General features: G+C 41.2%; 1 protein-coding gene across 2 annotated transcripts in view; it reads left to right on the forward strand.

The window, feature by feature from the left end:
* SH3RF2 (SH3 domain containing ring finger 2) overlaps positions 1 to 21595 on the forward strand; it is a 229990-nt gene that overhangs the window by 203509 nt on the left and 4886 nt on the right. For both annotated transcript variants that reach the window (XM_069764064.1, XM_069764066.1), the window contains exons 8-9: positions 16475 to 16698; positions 21159 to 21502. In XM_069764064.1, the coding sequence (XP_069620165.1) occupies positions 16475 to 16698; positions 21159 to 21502 (568 nt within the window). The remainder of the gene's footprint in view (positions 1 to 16474; positions 16699 to 21158; positions 21503 to 21595) is intronic.

The following is a 21595-nucleotide window of genomic DNA, read 5'->3' on the forward strand; positions in this document are numbered from 1 at the left end:
TGTTAAAGGGGGGGGCCCACTGAGACTCTTTTGCCCGGGGCCCTCAAAAACCTGGAGCCGGCCCTGCCCTGAGCCATCTGAGAACTGCATAAAGAAGGGGCAGAGACCATAATTCCAGTGATGTGTCATTTACTGTGCTTCTGCTGTAATAAAGTTTTATCTGCTGCAGCTTAAGCTTCTGCATCAATATACATAAGCTTGCGATGTTCCCACCCACACCATTGATTGGCATCTTTCTGCCTTTGCAGTGTGGTTAGAACTCTGTCAGTGTTGTGGGGTTAGAATGAGGTTATCCCCGACAAATCTAGCATGCTTGATCCAGATATAGCTGTGTTTTATTAAAACTATTGTATGAAGCCCAGTAAGTGATCCAGTGTTGGAATCCGGGTCTCTTTACATATTTTATGCTGACCTCATACTGGGACGCATAACCCCGGTTACAAATTCCCATTAATCAGTCTTTAGCATACATTTCACCTTTACAATGGCGGAATCTCTGTGTATTATTGGGGATGCCTCTAAGTATGTTGCAATGTTTCATATTAAAGGGAACCTGTCACCTGAATTTGTCGGGACCGGTTTTCGGTCATATGGGTTGAGTTTTCAGGTGTTTGATTCACCCTTTCCTTACTCGCTGGCTGCATACTGGCCGCAATATGGATTGGATTGCGCAGGCGGGTACTACGGAGGACAGAGAATGAACTTTAATCCAATATTGCGGCCAGCATGCAACCAGCGAGTAAGGAAAGGGTGAATCAAACACCTGAAAACTCCGCCCATATGACCGAAAACCGGTCCCGCCAAATTCAACTGACAGGTTCCCTTTAACCATTTCTGTAAACGTTTACCAAAAAGTCATGCTGTGGCATCTAGATTTATTTTCACCTGAGAATCACTAGTTCCTTAGTCATCACTTTAATGTATTAATTTGTGAATTCTTTCCTTTAAGTTTAGTTAAACACACTATATTTCTATACATACCACATTAAGTCAGCTCACCCTAGGAATAAACCTTGATTTTCAACAGCTACTTGAACAAAAACTACTGAGCAACCCTTAAATAATAGATATCAAATCAAACAAAATCTAACATTTCCCAAGTGAATTTAAAAAGTAGAGAGGGTAAAGATTGCATAGAATAAAGCAATGATAATGAATAATTTATCAAACTCTAAATAATGTATCATGATGTGTCATTCCTCATATTAAATCTATATTATTAATGTTACCGATTTGGCATAATTCCGTGTTACGCATTTCACTCCTCGGTAAACTTTCTTCTCTCTTCCTTGTAGGAAAATCCAGTTCTGCAATAATTTCTAAATAGATGGATGTAGGTAGGTAGCTAGATGGACAGACAGACAGAAAGGCAGAAAGATATGGGATAGGTAGATAGATAGATAGATAGATAGATATGGGATAGATAGATAGATAGATAGATAGATAGATAGATAGATAGATAGATAGATAGATAGATAGATAGATAGATAGATATGGGATAGATAGGTAGGTAGATAGATAGATAGATAGATAGATAGATAGATAGATAGATAGATAGATAGATAGATAGATAGATGTGTGTGGAAGGTTGGCTCACGTAGCTGTTCCCCGAGGCAGACACAGGAACGCGTTTGATTAAAATCTCTGGGTGGTTTATTGCTTCATAAACCATAAAGCCCAAACTAGTAACAGAAAACAGCCTTTCTGGCCAAATGAGAATTAAAAAGTTCATATAAAGTCCTTCCCAGTATGGCTTCCGCCGTCTGGGACAACACATACGGCAGCTCTCGCGGGAGCTTCAGTCTGGATGATTCCTATCTCCAAACAACACAGAGGAAAAAACAACTGGCTGGACATTTAACTCGGTCCAGCCACACCCTGGAGGTGGAGATATGGTGGGTAGGCGTCCTGCCCATCTCTGACCTACCCACCATGAAAGCCAGCCCCATATAGTGACTAGATTGCTCTCAGCACATATAATGCTGGAGAAAAACTTATGGCCTTCACATCATGGAGGAAAGAAACCTTTGTGACACATATCTCCCCTCATGTATGGTGCCAGTGACCCTGTCACATATGTACTAGATAAATAGATAGATATGTAATGGATAAATAGATAAATTGAAAGTATTATAATGTTAAACATTGCATATATTGCCAAGAATTTCTATATTATCAATATGAAGAAAATTCTTTTTACTGGAGCACCATTGTTATCTATTAAAAAGTGCATATCGCAATTAAAGAGAACGTGATAGCTTATACATGCTGCACAAATCGCGGGCAGTATGCATTAGACCCTCGCTGTATGATTTGACTGTGAAATGCGGTGGTATTTTCAGACAGGTGGGTCCCTGGCGACTTCTCTCTTACCGCTGCATGAATTGACCGGTATCTGTACACGCATGCACGGAGAGACCTATCCCTCTAGAGCAGCGAGCAAGGAGAATCCGCCGAGGACCTGCCTTTCTGAATACTCTCCCATGTGGTTCGGTCTCCGGCAGCTTTTAAGGCATTTTTTGTCTGAAAGGCCACAGTGTTTCAAAGCCAACATTGGTAAGATCATACTTATGTCCCCCATCCTGAGCCCCTTCCTGGTAAATATGTCCCCCTTCCTGGTATATACAATGGGTACAGAAAATATTAATTCCCCTTTACATTTTTCACTCTTTGTTTCATTGAAGCCATTTGGTAAATTAAAAAAGTTCATTTATTTCTTATTAATGTACACTCTGCACTCCATCTTGACTGAAAAAAAACAGAAATGTAGTAATTTTTACAAATTTATTAAAAACGAAAAACTGAAATATCACATGGTCATAAGTATTCAGACCCTTTGCTCAGTATTGAGTAGAAGCACCTTTTGAGCTAGTACAGCCATGAGTCTTCTTGGGAATGATGCAACAAGTTTTTCACACCTGGATTTGGGGATCCTCTGCCATTCTCCTTGCAGATCCTCTCCAGTTCCGTCAGGTTGGAAGGGAATATTGGTCGACAGCCATTTTCATGTCTCTCTAGAGATGCTCAATTGGGTTTAGCTCAGGGCTCTGGCTGGGCCAGTCAAGAATGGTCACAGAGTTGTTTTGAAGCCACTCCTTTGTTATTTTAGCTGTGTGCTTAGGGTTTTGTCTTGTTGGACGGTGAACCTTTGGGCAAGTCTGAGGTCCATAGCACTCTGCCATAGGTTTTCATCCAGGGTATGTCTGTACATGGCCACATTCGTGTTTCCTTCAAAGACAACCAGTCGTCCTGTCCCTGCAGCTGAAAAACACCCCCAGAGCATTATGCTGCCACCACCATGTTTCACTGTTGGGATTGCATTAGGCAGGTGATGAGCAATGCCTGGTTTTCTCCACACATAAAGCTTAGAATTATCACCAAAAAGGTCTATCTTCATCTTATCAGACCAGATAATCTTATTTCTCATATTCATTGGAGTCCTTCTTGTGTTTTTTAGCAAACTCTATGGGTGCTTTCATATGTCTTGCACTGAGGAGAGGCTTCCGCCCGGGCCACTCTGCCATAAAGGTATGACTGGTGAAGGGCTGTAGTGATAGTTGACTTTGTGGAACTTTCTCCCATCTCCCTACTGCATATCTGGAGCTAAGCCACAGTGATTTTGGGGTTCTTCTTTACCTCTCTCACCAAGGCTCTTCTCCCACGATTACTCAGTTTCTCTAGATGGCCAGGTCTAGGAATACTTCTGGTGGTCCCAAACTTCTTCCATTTAAGGATTATGAAGGTCACTGTGCTCTTATGAACCTTGAGTACTGCAGAAATTCTTTTGCAACCTTGGTCAGATCTGTCTTGCCACAATTCTGTCTCTGAGCTCCTTGTCTAGTTCCTTTAACCTCATGATCCTCATTTGGTCTGACATGCACTGTGAGCCGTGAGGTCTTATATAGACAGATGTGTGCCTTTCCAAATCAAGTCCTATCAGTTTAATTAAGCACAGCTGGACTCCAATTAAGGAGTAGAACCATCTCAAGGAGGACCATGAGGAAATGGACAGCATGTGACTTAAATATAAATGTCTGAGCAAAGGGTCTGAATATTTATGACGATGTGATATTTCAGTTTTTCTTATTTATTAAATTTGCAAAAAAATCTGCATTTTTTTTCAGTCAAGTTGGGGTGCAAAGTGTATATTAATGTGAAAAAAATAACTTTTACCAAATGGCTGCAATGAAACAAAGAGTGAAAAATTTAAAGGGGTCTGAATACTTTCTGTACCCACTGTATGTCCCCCATCCTGGTATACATCTTCCCCTTTCTGACATATGGGCCCTTTTCTGGTATACAGTATATGTCACCCATCCTGGTATATTTGTCCTCCACCCTGGTATATTCTCTCCATCCAGCACAGGCCAGGTGACAGTAGCACCCTAGGTGACCATGATCAAGGATGCACATCCAGCCGAGGTAGGCTCTGGCATTGGTGGGCCCCCCTCCAGCACAGGCCCGGTCACAGTCACATCCTCTACAACCGCCTCTGGTAGCTGGACAAGTAAAGGGAAAAAGCAGCATATTTGTCCGACTACAGAGCACTGACATTTTTGTCAACACATCCAATTGTGGAAATCCTTACTTTTCCATTACATATCGACTAAACAGCACTTTTTGTTCATTGGGATGATCACTTCAAGCAATAGTGTAAAGAAGAATGGGTCAAAAATCCTCTGGAATGATTTGAGAAACCGATAATGTCTTCTACAAAGTGATTACTTCAAGTAATTGCTGCTAATTATGATCATACAAGTAACTGATTCATGAAGTAAATAACTTGTTTTCACTGGACTCCCCCCCATCACCCCCATTACCAGGATAGGTGATTACTTACTGACCACTGGTTCTTTTGATGAGCTTCAAGAGGTAGTCACTGGGAATTGTTTTCACTTCACAGGTGTGCCCTGTCAGATTTAATAGGTGGGATTTCTTGCCTTATAAATGGGGTTGGGACCATCAGTTGTGTTGTGCAGAAGACTAGTGGATACACAGCTGATAGTCCTACTGAATAGACTGTTAGAATTTGTATTATTGCAAGAAAAAAGCAGCTAAGTAAAGAAAAACGAGTGGCCATCATTACTTTAAGAAATGAAGGTCAGTCAGTCCGAAAAATTGGGAAAACTTTGAAAGTGTCCCCAAGTGCAGTGGCCAAAACCATCAAACACTACAAAGAAACTGGCTAACATGAGGACCGCCCCAGGAAAGGAAGACCAAGAGTCACCTTTGCTCCTGAGGATAAGTTTATCTGAGTCACCAGCCTCAGTAATCGCAGGTTAACAGCAGCTCAGATTAGAGACCAGGTCAATGCCACACAGAGCAGACACATCTCTACAACAGCTGTTAAGAGGAGAGGAGACTTTGTGCAGCAGGCCTTCATGGTAAAATAGCTGCTAGGAAACCACCACTAAGGACAGGCAACAAGCAGAAGAGACTTGTTTGGGCTAAAGAACACAAGGAATGGACATTAGACCAGTGGAAATCTGTGCTTTGGTCTGATGAGTCCAAATTTCAGATCTTTGGTTCCAACCACCGTGTCTTTGTGCGATGCAGAAAAGGTGAATGGATGGACTCTACATGCCTGGTTCTTACTGTGAAGCATGGAGGAGGAGGTGTGATGGTGTGGGGGTGCTTTGCTGGTGACACTGTTGGGGATTTATTCTAAAAGGCATACTGAACCATCATGGCTATCACAGCATCTTGCAGCGGCATGCTATTCCATCCGGTTTGCGTTTAGTTGGACCATCATTTATTTTTCAACAGGACAATGACCCCAAACACACCTCCAGGCTGTGTAGGGCTATTTGACCAAGAAGGAGAGTGATGGGGTGCTATGCCAGACCTGAACCCAATCGAGATGGTTTGGGGTGAGCTGGACCGCAGAGTGAAAGCAAAAGGGCCAACAAGTGCTAAGCATCTCTGGAAACTCCTTCAAGATTGTTGGAAGGCCATTCCCGGTGACTACCTCTTGAAGCTCATCAAGAGAATGCCAAAAGTGTGCAAAGCAGTCATCAAAGCAAAAGGTGGCTACTTTGAAGAACCTAGAATATAAGACTTATTTTCAGTTGTTTCACACTTTTTTGTTACGTATATAATTCCACTTGTGTTAATTCATAGCTTTGATGCCTTCAGTGTGAATGTACAATTTTCATAGTCATGAAAATACAGAAAAATCTTTAAATGAGAAGGTGTGTCCAAACTTTTGGTCTTTACTGTATATGTCTACCATTCTGGTATATATATATTCCTAATCCTAGGCTCTTTCCTGGTATACAGCATATGTCCTCCATCCTGGTCCCCTTACTGGTACATATGTTCTTTATCCAAGTATATACCGTATATACTCGAGTATAAGCCGACCCGAGTATAAGCCGACCCCCATAATTTTGCCACAAAAAAACTTAATGACTCGAGTAAAAGCCTAGGGTGGGAAATGCAGCAGCTACTGGTAAATTTCAAAAATAAAAATAGATACCAATAAAAGTAAAATTAATTGAGACATTAGTAGGTTAAGTGTCTTTGAATATCCATATTGAATCAAGAGCCCCATATAATGCTCCATACAGTTCATGATGGCCCCATAAGATGCTCCATATACAAATATGCTCCATATAATGCTCCAAACAGTTCATTATGGCCCCATAGACGCTCCATATAACAATGTGCCACATATAATGCTCCATACAGTTCATTATGGCCCCATAGATGCTCCATATAACAATGTGCCACATGTAATGCTCCATACAGTTCATTATGGCCCCATAAAATGCTCCATATACAAATATGCCCCATATAATGCTCCATACAGTTCATTATGGCCCCATAGACGCTCCATATAACAATGTGCCACATATAATGCTCCATACAGTTCATTATGGCCCCATAAAATGCTCCATATACACATATGCCCCATATAATGCTCCATACAGTTCATTATGGCCCCATAAGATGCTCCATATAACAATGTGCCACATATAATGCCCCATGCAGTTCATTATGGCCCCATAGATGCTCCATATAACAATGTGCCCCATATAATGCTCCATACAGTTCATTATGGCCCCATAAGATGCTCCATATAACAATGTGCCACATATAATGCCCCATGCAGTTCATTATGGCCCCATAGATGCTCCATATAACAATGTGCCACATATAATGCTCCATACAGCTCATTATGGCCCCATAGATGCTCCACATAACAATGTGCCACATGTAATGCTCCATACAGTTCATTATGGCCCCATAAGATGCTCCATATACAAATATGCCCCATATAATGCTCCATACAGTTCTTTATGGCCCCATAGATGCTCCATGTAACAATGTGCCACATATAATGCTGCTGCTGCAATAAAAAAAAAATCACATACTCACCTCTCGGCGCTGCTCCTTAGTATCCCGTCTCTCCGCACTGACTGTTCAGGCAAAGGGCGGCACGCACACTAATACATCATCGCGCCCTCTGACCTGAACAGTCACTGCAGAGGATGCACGGACGACTGAGCGGTGCCGACGCTGGAACGAGGGACAGGTGAATATGAAATACTCACTTGCTCCTGTCGCGGTCTCCAGGCACGGCAGCTTCTTCCTCTCTCAGCGGTCACTGGTACTGCTCATTACAGGAATGAATATGTGGCTCCACCTCTATGGGAGTGGAGTCCATATTCATTACTTTAATGAGCGGTACCACGTGACCGCTGAACAGAGGAAGAAGGTGCCGGTGCCGGAGACCATGGGACATGCAGGGACCACGTCAGGAGTGCCAGGAGCATGTGAGTATGTGAGTATGTGACAGTCGTCGCTCCCCCTCACCCGCTGACCAATTTGAGTTCCGCCCCTCCTTGTGTATCAGAAGAGGGGAGAAAATCTGGGCATACTCGTAACTTCTTCACAGTTGACTCCTTCATTGCCTGTTATAACGTAGCTTGGAGAAGTGGGGATCAGGGCTGAGCAGGCTGAGACTGCAGCATCAGAGAACCATGCACTCAATAGGTCTCTTGCCTCTTTCTCCCTGGGGGTTTCTTGGTACAATGAAAAAAAGAGATCTTCAGCACAGCCTTCCCCTTGCACTGCACTCACTATGCTGCTCCTGGAGCTTTACAGCAGTAACACCCGCCCGCCAGCACAGACCTGCTGTTGAGTCTCTGGCTTCTGGAACATGCGGACAGGAAGAAGTGAAGAGAAGATGTCCCCTGCACTGCATGTCCGCTAAACTCCAAGCTCAGTTGTCGGCACTATCAGGAGGGAGAGGGGAGGCTCCAGAGGAACACAGTGCTGACCGGAAGTGACCACTGGAACTTTTTCCCGTTTGCCCCAAATTGGTGCACTCTAGTTGATGATATCACAATGCGTTCCACTTCTGCTCCACTGTAATGGTGACAGGATGTCCCCATCTTCTTCATGGCCCTTGCTGTCAGAGATCCCGCTCTTATTTCTGTGTGTGTGTATAAATGTATATACAAATGTACATATACACTATAGAAATAGAAATAATTTATGTTTATTAATGTGTAATAATTTATATTTATTAACGTGTGAATAAGTGAGAGTTATAAGAATTGGCATTTTTATATGCAGAATGAACAAATTAATATGTCTATAACGCTGCGCAACAAATTTCAGGGAAGTTCTTGTCCCCTGAAAAAATTTTATAGTATCTTATAGATTTTGATATGCTGAACATGATACGTGATAGGAGAAATCTGAAGTCATTTCTGAAATTAGCATGAAAATATCTTTCAGGAACACTCAAAATTGTCCGAGGGACAAAACCTTTGTAACACAGTGTAATGTTATTTATTGCAAAAATATAATTGGGAAAAAAAAATTCCCACCTCCCTTGCCCAAAAAAGTTAAAGTAGATCATGAATAGGATTGTCCCATTTTAAAAAGTACTCCATAAGCTCAGGGGCATAAAAAAAATACCAAAAAAATGAGGTTTTACTTTTCCTATGGTCTTTGTTGATTGGCTGCAGCTATGAAGTTGTATCCGCAGCGCTGTAGTCAATCACCGAACTCCGCGTCTGATGTAGACGTCAGAAAACCACTCCGCTTGGTGACAGATTACGGCACTGTAGACATGAAGTCACCTCTGCAGACAATCAACAAAGGCGAAAGCAGTGGCAAGAGACATCACTGGACCCCGTGAGTGAGCAAGGGTATGTGCACATAGAGTCTTTTATAGGATTATTGTGCTTGGAAAACACCTGGAAAAGTGTAAAAGAAAAGCGCAAAAAAGACAGCAATGTAAAAATGAGTTAATGTATAAGTCTGTAAAGAAAATCTAAAAAGACGATCGAGGAAAAAACCCTCCGTTTTGTTCCTGAAGACTCTTCCTTTGTGGGCAGGCCGGCACATAAAAGATGTTGTGTGCACATACCCCAGAAGCCCAGGGGGGTTGTTTTTGTGTCCATGTACCTACAGAGTAATAATCTTTTATACGGGACAACCCCTATAAATGATGCAACCTCAGATCACTTCATTGAAAAAAATCAAGCCTTCATGTAGACTTAAAAAGGCAAAAGAAAGAATCGTAAAACTAAAAAATGACTACATCTTGAAGGCTTAGAAATGATCAGGTATAGCCAAGATCACAGCGGCATTCAGGGGTTTTGTATTATTATAGGAACAGAAGAATTGAACTTCTAAGAGTAGAGGATGTGTCACGACAGACAATAATAATAATTATTAAAGATATTTGCCACTTAACAGATAGTTATCATAATAATATTTAAAAGACATTTATATGTCATACCAAGTTTTATGGTGGCCTGCATAATCACACATTAAGCCACTAGTATATGACAGTGATTTAGAGCTATGTAGATAATTAGCTATTGCAACTCATTAACATGTATCTTAGCAAAGCTAGTTTGCGATAACATTGTATCACATTAAATGTAATGACGAGTGCTGTAGTTAAGTGTCAGCATTTGCAGAAACTATAATGGTTAGAGCTAACAGTGTGGATTAAGTCTACTACATTGCTGATTTCTCAAGAAACAAACTCTAATACTGTAAGATGACCCCTAAGGCCGGAGTCACACTACCGTTTAATATGGGTGAGTGCTATGCGATAAAAAAATCACATAGCATTCAGACCAGTATTAATCTATGGGGAAACTCAAATCACCATTTTTTTCTTAGGCGTATTCAGCATGCTGCGATTTTACGCATGTATTGGCTGAGTCTATGGGTGCGAGAAAAAAATCGCACACCATACGGACCATCAGTGTAGCTTGCGAGAAATACGCACACAATTTCCTCATTTCAGCCCATTGAGCCATTAATTTCAATGAGGAAAAGCAGTGAGAAATGTAAAGCCATACACATGTCATACGGATACATAGATATGAGGAAATCGCATCCTCACATTGGAAATGGATTACATACGGATCACCATAAGGAGAACCTTTGTGCAATTCTCGGCAGACAAAATCAGACCAATTTTTATACGTTGTGTCTGACTCCGGCTGACAAAATGTTGCCTTTGTGTTTACGTTATCATTAGCAAACAGTGAAAAACTGTTGCTACAATGTTTTTACTCATTGATAAACCTGCCTATCCTACCGCACAAAGATAATTATTGTTTTATTTCTAGTTTGTGTCACATGAGGATAACCACTTTGTAAATTGGAACCAGCCCATTGATCAGCTGATCTCCACAAGTCTGTCTGACCTAAATCCTAGCATTATCACCAAGGGAAGCCATGTATGCCATTACATTTCCAATTAGCAGTCACTGTGTAGGGTTGTGCAATGCTGCATGTTGGTATTTTAAAGGGAACATGTCACCAGTTTTTTTTTTTACTTAAAAACCTTCCCCATCACCTTTTAGATCATAAGAATGGGGTTCCTGCAACCCCTTTATAGCCTCAGACATCTGTAACCTCAGGCATCCTCCTCCGTTTGATGTCTCCTCACGAATCTTCGGTGCTTGAAGGACGGCGGGTATCTAATAGGCATGAGAAAGAGAGGGCTGGGTCCCAGCTCATGATGTTCGTCATCTGGGCTCTGTATCTTGACCAGCATAGGACGAAGACTCTGATTTTGATTGGTGCAGCCTGGGTTATGGGTCTTGACTGGCATAGTTGGATCTTTGGATTTCACTGGGCATCGTATGGACTTTATCTGACTGCACCCATTGATGCCCATCGCACTTCTGCAAAATCTCCAGCCCATGTCTGCACCGTTGCTCCTCTTGGTGACAAATCCTGCCACAGTTTGACACACAGGAATAAAAGTGTGTCCAGTAACTTCATCTTCAAAGGCACCTAACTGGATCCCGCTCATTAACTTGCTTCCCCTGCAACTCTTCTAGTGCCGTTTGGTTCCAAATGGTTTCGTCCACTCAACAGATGGCAGTCTTTCCTTACTAATGTCACATTACTCAGGGGCTCTTCAGGAGTACCATCATCTCCTCTTACTTAAGCGCCTCTCCATTCTTGATCAAATAGAGGGTTTGAGTGTAGAATCCCCACTTATTATCCCCACTTATTATGACCATATGATATAATAGTCCATTTTGAAATGGGTTGTCTTTGTGAAACCACCTGCTTATTGCAGTAACATTTAATGCTAGTAAGAGTACGATAAAACCAAAAGACAAATGGTGAAAAACGAAGAGCATACTTAACCAGGAAAGTAACCAAACTAAGCAATAGACCAACTGAAATGAATTAATTAGAAAGAATAATGCAGTGAGCAATCAGATGAATAGAAAGTTCTTAATTTTTGTTGAGATGTATGGTACTGGGATTCACTTGCTTTGTTTATCAGTGGGAATCTTTTTGGATGAGTCAATTCCAATGACTTATCTGATTGGTATTATTTTTGAGGAAACCTCTTTAAAGAGGCTCTGCACTTTAGTAAAACTAGCAGGTTTTTATAATCACCAATACCAGTATTGGTTCTCAAAAATAGTCTGATTACCTGTTTATTTCTCTCTCCTCTGATATGATCAAGCACATCAGAAGAGAAAGAAATGGGGTCCCCCAAGCCCCCCGATACCTCTGGCACCTCCTGAATACCCCGGTGATGTTTCAGAGCCCTCAGCGTCTTCTTCCATGAAGAAAATGGCGGGCACATGCGCAGTTTACCCGCCAAGATCTGCCAGCCAGCACCCAGCAACAATTGGAGATTTTTCCTATTGGTTCATTTTGTTCACTGTGATAGACGCTATCACAGTAATCAAAGTAAAACAAATAGTAAATCAAACCCCCCTTTATTACCCCCTCACTTACGTAAAAATAACAAAATAAAAAAAGTATATATTTCCATTTTTCATTAGGGTTAGGGCTGGGGCTAGGGTTAGAGCTAGGGTTAGGGTTGGGCTATGGTTAGGGTTGGAGTTAATGTTATGTTGGGGTTAGGGTTGTGGTGTTGGGGTTAGGCATGTGCTGGGGTTAGGACTGTGTTAGAGTTGGAGATAGAAATGGGGGGTTTCCATTGTTTAGGTACATCAGATGGGTCTCCAAACATGACATGGTGCTACCATTGATTCCAGCCAATTTTGTGTTCAAAAAGTCAAACGGTGCTCCCTTCCTTTTGAGCTTGCCATGCGCCCAAACAGTGGCTTTCCCCCACAAACGGGGTATTGGCGTACTCAGAAGAAATTGCACCACTAATTTTGTGGTCCATTTTCTCCTGAGCCCTTGTGAAAATAAAAAAGTTTGGTTCCAAAGTTTATTTTTTGTGAAAAAAGTAAAATGTTCATTTTTTCCTTCCACATTGATTTAGTTCTCGTTAAGCACCTGAAGGGTTAATAAACTTCTTGAATGTGGTTTTGCGCACCTTGAGGGGTGAATTTTGTGGAATGGTGTCACTTTTGGGTATTTTCTGTCATATTGACCCCCCCAAACTCACTTCAACTGTGCAGCGGTTTGTTGGACAAATGAAAAATTGCTGGTCAAATTTTAGCCCTTATGACGTCCTAACAAAAAGAAATTATATTTCCAAAATTGTGCTAATGTAAAGTAGACATTTGAGAAATGTTATTTAATAACTTTCTGTGCGATATGATTCTCTGATTTAAGGGCACAAAAATTCGAAGTTTGAAAATTGCAAAATTTTCAAAATTTTTGCCAAATTTTTGTTTTTTTCATAGGTAAACGCAAGTCATATCGAAGAAATTATACCACTAACATGAAGTACAATATGTCACAAAAAGCTTTCTCAGAATTTGTGGGATATATTGAAGCATTGCTGAGCTATGACCTCATAAAGTGACAGTGGTCAGAATTTTAAAAATTGGCTCGGTCATTAAGAGGTTAAGGGACTGTAACACAAAGGTATAGGACTGCCTGAGTGAGAAGTACTTATGCCTGTTGACTTATGGATAAAGAGCAGGTTGCTCTGTCATTTGATGATAGTAGAATTTTGATGAAATTCTTCAGATGCACAGGACGTTTTATTGATTTATGTCTTGAATAAACTGTACGTAGCACTGAACTTAAAGCTTTTGTGTGTTTGTTAGAAAACTAAGATCATGAACCTACTGGGCTCTGATATTGGATTATTATTATCTAGACTGTAAAGCAATGGTAACTATGTAGCTATGCAAAAGTTTGTTTTTTCTCGATGGCTAGGTTCACTTTTGCTACGTATTTATTACATTTATTTTATAACTAAAACCAACAACGCATTTTGTAATTTATTTTAATTAATCAATTTCCACTGTTTTCATACATTGCAAGCTGCTCAATACCTTTTCTTGTACATCCTGACACCCCTTTCACTCAGTTTATAACCATCCATTGTCCAACAGAAGCTAGAATGTGGACCTTCAGAATTTTTCTTTTTAAATAGTAACATAGTTATTAAGGTTGAGGGAAGACTATATGTCCATCTAGTTCAACCCATAGCCTAACCTAACATGCCCTAACATGTTGATCCAGAGGAAGGCAAAAAAAAAACCCATGTGGCAAAGAGTAAGCTCCACATTGGGGAAAAAAATTCCTTCCCGACTCCACATACGGCAATCAGACTAGTTCCCTGGATCAACGCCCTGTGGCCGGGGACACACACAACGTATAAAAAAAACAGTCCATTTTTGATGGACGAGAATTGCACAAATGTTACCAAAACAGTGATCCGTGTGCAGTGCGAGGATGCGATTTTCTCGCATCAAATGATCCGTATGACATCCTTGTGACATCCGTATGGTATCCGTATGGCGAGATTTTCTCACACACTTGCAAAATGAGCAAATAATGGCTGAGCCTTTCCTGTCACCTGCCCAATGCCTGAGAATTTCTCGCAAGTCACACTGATGGTCCGTGTGCTGTGCTATTTTTTCTCGCCCCCATAGACTTTCATTGGCGATTCTCGGCCGAGATACGCTGACAATCGCAGCATGCTACGATTTCACTCGGATCCTGAATACGGCCGAGAAAATATCGGATGATGGGAGCTGTCCCATAGATTAACATTGGGATGAGCGCTATGCGTTTTTTTATGGCATTGCACTCGTCCGTATTACGGTCTAGTGTGACCCCGGCCTATCAAGGAATCTAGTATATATACCCTGTAACATTATACTTTTCCAGAAATGTATCCAGTCCCCTCTTAAATTTAAGTAATGAATCACTCATTACAACATCATACGGCAGAGAGTTCCATAGTCTCACTGCTCTTACAGTAAAGAATCCGTGTCTGTTATTATGCTTAAACCTTTTTTCCTTCATGTCATATACAGTAATTATGTTTAGAAAATCATACATATCAAAGGTGCCAGTAGCCTTTATCATTTTTTTAAAGTATAAACATTTTTAAAATGACAATGACTGAATCTGCATGCATTTGTAAAAGGTGGATCAGATTCTCCCGTGTTTAGTATTGCGTGTCAGACTGAATACTTGAATTGCTAGTTGTCCAGATGCATCTTTGGAAACCGCCCATGGCTTGTCAGATGAAGGGGTTGAAGCTGGAGCAGATGATTATGGTTCTGTGCTTTGCTTTAGTCACTTGCATGTGATTATAGAATATCAAAACAGCAAAGATAGAACACGTTTGTTATTTAAGACACATTTGTCTTGCACAGAGGACATTTTCTCCATATTCTTCCTTCCTGCGCAGTGATGCACAATTGATCATAAAATTTGAACTATTCTCTGGGGTTGTCTCATCATGTTAAATGGGTTAAATTGCTATTAAAAACAAACACGTTTGCAATTTATCTTATATTAAAAAACGCAACATTTACAAGTATGGAGGGATTTTTAATTCTACAATTTACTGCTCGTTGCCTAGGTTACCAGCTATCAACACATTCTATCAGAGGTGGCCAGTTTCCAAGGCTAGGTGTAGACGCCTGCAAGCTCTTTGCTTTAGCTCTTACATGTTCCTCTCTGAAATGAATGGATCGCTGCCTCCGACCACCTTCAATGCCCTTAGTCTTATTTTAAATATTATTGTGTGTATCATTTGCTATAAATGTAAAGATTGTCTTGAACTGATATCTAAAATGAATTTGAGCGTGTTATTGTACAGAAAACTGTAGCAACCAGTGCCAGGCAGCTGCTGGGAAAGCAAATAATAGCACATGGGTGATGTGAGTGACTAGTGCCACCAAGAGCTAGTCAGTTTATGGGAGAAAGTAACGCTTAGGTACTGTGTCATTGGAGAGCTTTTGTTAGAAGCGAGAGTTGCGCTGTGTCCTTTAATTTGTGTGTGCACTAATTTGCTAGTAAACATAACAGGTCAGAGGCAGGGGCCAACACATCATTGGGGCAAGCTATGCAGACACAAAGGAACCCAAGAGTCGAGGGGTCCACTTCCACCTCTAAAGTAGGTAGAATTGTGCTTTATGGTGTCCTATTGCACAGTAAAGGACCCTTATACTGGTCTGGCTGCCTATATGGTGTTAGAAGGGGCCAGAGTGGAAGAGTATGTGCCTGAGTGCAGCTTGGGTGCCAAACTGTAGACTGCTCGAGACTGGTGCCTGACTATAAAGGACTGTTACAAGGTAGCTGTGAAGAACAGATCAGTGAGAGCGTTAGGTTCCAGACAAGGACAAGCACACTACTATCAGACAAAGCAACCATTCCTTAGACTATAGTTAATAGCTGCTGATAACAAAGTTTTCTCAGTTTAGGAAATTACTAGTCTACCACATATTGGATATTGTATGGCAGAAGTAGAAATATATTCATATTTTAGGTGGATAAGGATTTTTCTTATTCCAAGGAGAAGACCTGGGGTTATTTCTCGTTCCTCCAAATCAAAATTGCAGGATAATTGAACTAAGTTGGATTTATATGGGTTTAACCTTGCTTGCCAAGTCAACATCCTAACTATCAAATCCAAATACTGCACTGTACACAGTTGTAATACCCATGTTTCCTGCATGTTCTTATAGGAGCCATCATCTTTGATAAAGTGACTGAGGTCTAGAGAATATGTTATTAAGACATTTGCCATACTATTCCAGTTGAAGTTAATATAAAGACGTTTGCACTTCTTTTGCAGAAAATCCACAAAATATCCAGATCCAAGACGCTCTTCCTACAGCAAGTGGATTTCAAGTAACGCCTCGGTTTCCTCACAGGGCAGTGTGTCTGAAACGGGTGTAAACAGGCCTGTCAGGCCTTTATTTGTGCCGACTGCTGTGGTCGAACCAGTGAAAAAGAATCCACCTGGTTCTACAGCACTTGTACCCACTCTACGTCGCAGGAATGACAGCTTCAGAAAAAGTAAGTCCTAAACTCTGACACCCAAGTTCCAAATACTGGATGCTGGGAATGCATTTACTGTAATGGTATCTACTATATAATTGTCTAAGGGTCACTTCCGTCCTTCTGTCTTTCTGTCTGTCACAGATATTCATTGGTCGCGGCCTCTGTCATGGAATCCAAGTCGCTGATTGGTCTCGCCAGCTGCCTGTCATGGCTGCCGCGACCAATCAGTGACGGCCACAGTCCGATTAGTCCCTCCCTACTCCCCTGCAGTCGGCGCCCGCTCCATACTCCCTGCAGTCACCACTCACACAGGGTTAATGCCAGCGGTAACGGACCGCGTTATGCCGCTGGTAACTCACTCCGTTTCCGCCGCTATTAACCCTGTGTGACCAAGTTTTTACTATTGATGCTGCCTATGCAGCGTCTACAGTAAAAACATCTAATGTTAAAAATAATAAAAAAAAAACAAATCATTATATACTCACCTTTCGCGATGCTCCGGTGACCTCCGGCAGGTTCCGGTGCCAAGAATGGTATGGGAGAAGGACCTGCCATGACGTCACGGTCATGTGACGGTGATATCATCACAGGTCTGGCGCGCCTGCGTGAGAAGGACCTGCCATATCATCACGGTCATGCGACCGCGATGTCATCACAGGCCCTGCGCGCCTGCGCGAGAAGGACCTGCTATGACGTCACGGTCATGTGACTGCGACATCATCACAGTGCCTGCGCGCCTGCGCAAGAACGACCTGCCATGACATCATGGTCATGTGACCGCGACGTCATCACAGGTCCTGCACGCCTGCGCGAGATTGACCTGCCATGACATCACGGTCATGTGACCGAACTACAAGGGGCCCTCGGAAGGTGAGTGTATGTTTATTTTTTATTTTTTAACCTGTGACATACGTGGCTGGGAAATTTACTACGTAGCTGGGCAATATACTACATGACTGGCCAATATACTACGTGGCTAGGCAATATACTACGTGGCTCTGTGCTGTATACTACGTCGCTGTGCAATATACTACGTGGCTCTGTGCTGTATACTACGTCACTGGGCAATATACTACGTAACTGGGCAATATACTACGTGGCTGGGCAATATACTACGTCACTGGGCAATATACTATATGGCTGGGCAATATACTACATGGCTGAGCAATATACTACGTGGCTGGGCAATATACTACGTGGCTGGGCAATATACTACGTGGCTGGGCAATATACTACGTGACTGGGCAATATACTATGTGGCTGTGCAATATACTACGTGGCTGGGCAATATACTACGTGGACATGCATATTCTAGAATACCCGATGCGTTAGAATCGGGCCACCACCTAGTTTTGATATATTTTACTAAGATTTAATGATTCCTTTTTTTCTTTAAGTTTGCATACCTAACTGTCTACAAATGCGATCCACATACAATATATTGCATTAAATCTGATTATTCTCCAGGAGATATTTTTGGATGTCACTTAATCATTGTATATTCAGTTGTTTATAAAATTATGTTTAAGGGTCAGTAATTTTAGAGGTTGTGATATTTTCAGTATTTTTGTAAGGTCTTTTCTAACCTCATTTCACATAGGACATCTGGTAGCTGTACATCTGTACCCCTGCAGTTCGCCTTTTCTAGTGTTCCCTCTAATAAATGGGTTTAAAGAACCAATTTTATTCTCACCGTTCCCTTGATTATTCTGTTTTTTTATTTCTGTTTTAAAATTCGCCATATAGTTCCAGAGATATGACCCTTTTTACTCAGTGTTAATATTTATGGCCTTTACAAGTGGGCGTTGCTCAGTACAGGTCTACAGACACCATGTACCCCTTCCCTCCCCAGAGAATGCTGGGAGCAACACCCCATTAGTATATAAAAAAAAACAAAAAAACAAAATCAGGACTAAATAATATGGCCCATATCTCTGAAACCTTATGGAGGATTTAAAAAATAAAAAAAAGTACTCAGTGGAGCCTCAAGAATAAAATAATAGCAAAAACGAACCAGTTTTGACCTGGTGACAGGTCCTCTTTGAATGTGTGACAAATTAGCCATGCCCAAATTACTCATCTTTAATTGTTTGCAGTTATAAGACATTTGTCTCAATTGTTTGTATAAGTTTGATGTACCTTTGGCATAGATTTAATTACCTTATACTTGTGCAATTCTTGTTAAAATCTTGGTAAACTGGTTAATAAATACGGACCAAGGCATGCCATTTAGGTAACAAGAAATGAATTTTACCCAGCAAATTATTTGGTTCCCATCAACTCTGATGGTGAATTTGGACTTGATAAAAGCTTTCCTATATCTATGCCCAGTAATAGTTTAGATAATATGATTTAGTATCTTATCTACATTTTTAAATTAATTGAAAACTAGAAACGTTATAAACCAGAACTACTATCTCACCAACAGTGATGGTCATGAAGATATCATTCTGTTGTCCAAATCTCTACATGCCACAAACATTCACTATTTCCCCATTTATACAACCATTTTCCATGCAATTGACCTAAAGAATTGAGCAGTTTAAGGCAAAATAAAACCTCATTCAGATGACAGTGACATTCATCAGTATTTTGTATATGATTTTCATCAATATTTGGTCGGTGTTTCAGTTTATACTATTATTGCTTTATTAGTGATTGCTAGGTGTCAAGTTCCCACCTCTGCACTGGGGGAACCTCGAACCATCTCCGCTGCGGTCTCCCATTCTTCTCCAGCCGCAGTGGAGCCTGCTCAGCAGAGACATCGTTCCCAGCATCTTGCTCAGGCTGATACTGGATGACTGGTTACTATTACCCTTCCAGGCTCTGTCTTTGTAGCCAGCACTGATCAGCAGCGAGCAGGTCTTTCTGGGACTAAGTCCTGCTATTCTCATACTGATCATGCCCACGGGACAACCTCTCATTGGAGGTTGGGGGTCACATACTCAGGTCCTGTTGTGGCTCCTATTGGTCCATCTGGAAGGTATTGTAGCACTGCCGCTATAAAAGCTTCACATGGCCGCTCGGCCATGCGCTAGTGTACATTTGAAAACGTGTGTTTGTTGATGAGTGCAAGTCATTCTTTATTCATCCCCTCCCTTGTGTATGACTGCTTGTGTAAGGTGGATATCTGCTATCTAGCGCCCGGCTGAGCTATCAGCACAAAAACACACAAAACAGCGTCTAAATTGTTGTGACCGCTAGTGTGGCGCCGTGCGCTATTAGAGCGCTTTTCTTACCCAAGTCTGGGTGGTTAGTGGCGTCCGCCAGAGTGACACAGCATGCACTCTTGTGCATATAAGTTACCTTTTCTGTTACTCTAATACCCCTATTGTGGTGTCGAGCGCAAGAGGTCTACACGAACTCTAATCCTTTGTCCTGGGATAGAGTTCTGTGATTCCTTGCTTGTGCTCTTTGTGCGGCACCGCGGCCCTGTGACGCAACAGGGTTCGCTTCCTTCATACAGGGTGAAGTTAACCCAAGTGTTTATCCACATTGAACCGCCATATAGTCCGTCATTACTCAGCAGCAGGTTCCATCTCTGCACGGTGGACCCTGGGCTGCGAACGCACCTCATACATTATTTATGTATATATTTATGTGTATATATATATATACATATATATATACCTCCAATTATTTGGTGCGTTCCGCTAGCCCTAACACTGATTTTCATGTATTGAAAAAAATTGCAAAGCTTCTCCTATCTACTACAATGGGCAGCACAAAAGGGTAACAATGTGAGCTGTCAGTGATTTTTCATGGAACCATAGACTTGTACAGCTAATTTTGATCCGTGACTCGGATCAAAAATGGACATGTCTCTATATTGTTTTTTTTGTGACTGCCAAAAAACACGGAAATGTGAACAGCCACAGACTGTAAAGGGTTATATCTATGAAAAACGTAAGCGTGAAAAATTAACATGTGAATGAAACCACTAAGCCTCAGTTCAGATGTTACAAACAGCAATTCTTTTATTGCCCTTTCAAAGAATTGAAGCCAAAGATGCGCAATGGTTTGAGAAGTATGAACCCTGCCTTACACTAAGAACATTATTCAATTAGGATCATTTAAATTTACATTTTAAAATATAGGACATACATTAGCTTTAGTTACAAATATGGCATCTTTTTTATGATGAGTGGATAGCTTTTGTTTCTCTAGACCCTATGGGCTATATTTGCTGTGCAAAAAATATGCAAATGATTGTGTGAAAAAAAAATTGCTCAAAAATTTTTGTAAACTTTTTATTTACTCATAAAACTGAAACATTCACTAAAGAATAACTTTTTTTTATAAGTTAGTTTCTTTAGTTTTGATATTGTGGTACTACACTAGCTGTGCAAAGTTTATATCAGTACCACACTGAGATGAAAAATTGTAAAAACAATTTAATAACCGTTTTAGAATTTATCATAAAATCTGATACACCATTTTCCGAGAACATGACATGAGAATTTTTGTTTTATTAGGTATGCTTCCGCAGAAGACGCTACAAAGTAACACTACAACACAGGCTGTGACAACCTTCAACAGGCCACCATCAGGAATTGCTCAACCACAACAGATATTTGTCAATGCCGCTTATTCTACCGTAGGAGCCACTCCTGATATTCGGTCAAGGCACAGCTCGTTTTGTGAAGTTTTGCCTCTCTCCGGTAGACCAGTGGATTACAGGAGATACTCTGCTGCTAGTTCCCTTGCTTTTGAACCCAAAGAGTTCCCAATTAAACTTGATTCACCAACAAAACCACCAGCCTCTGCTCCTCCATCTATACTGGTGAAGCCAGACACACCTAAAGGTTGTTCCGACAAGGTGAAAGCATAATTAACTTTAATAATTGACACAGGAAGTAATAAAAAATATGCTATTAAAATGGATTTTCTCTGCCAGTCTGACTTGATATGG

Source organism: Ranitomeya imitator, chromosome 4, assembly GCF_032444005.1.
Source record: "Ranitomeya imitator isolate aRanImi1 chromosome 4, aRanImi1.pri, whole genome shotgun sequence".
Lineage (NCBI taxonomy): Eukaryota > Metazoa > Chordata > Amphibia > Anura > Dendrobatidae > Ranitomeya > Ranitomeya imitator.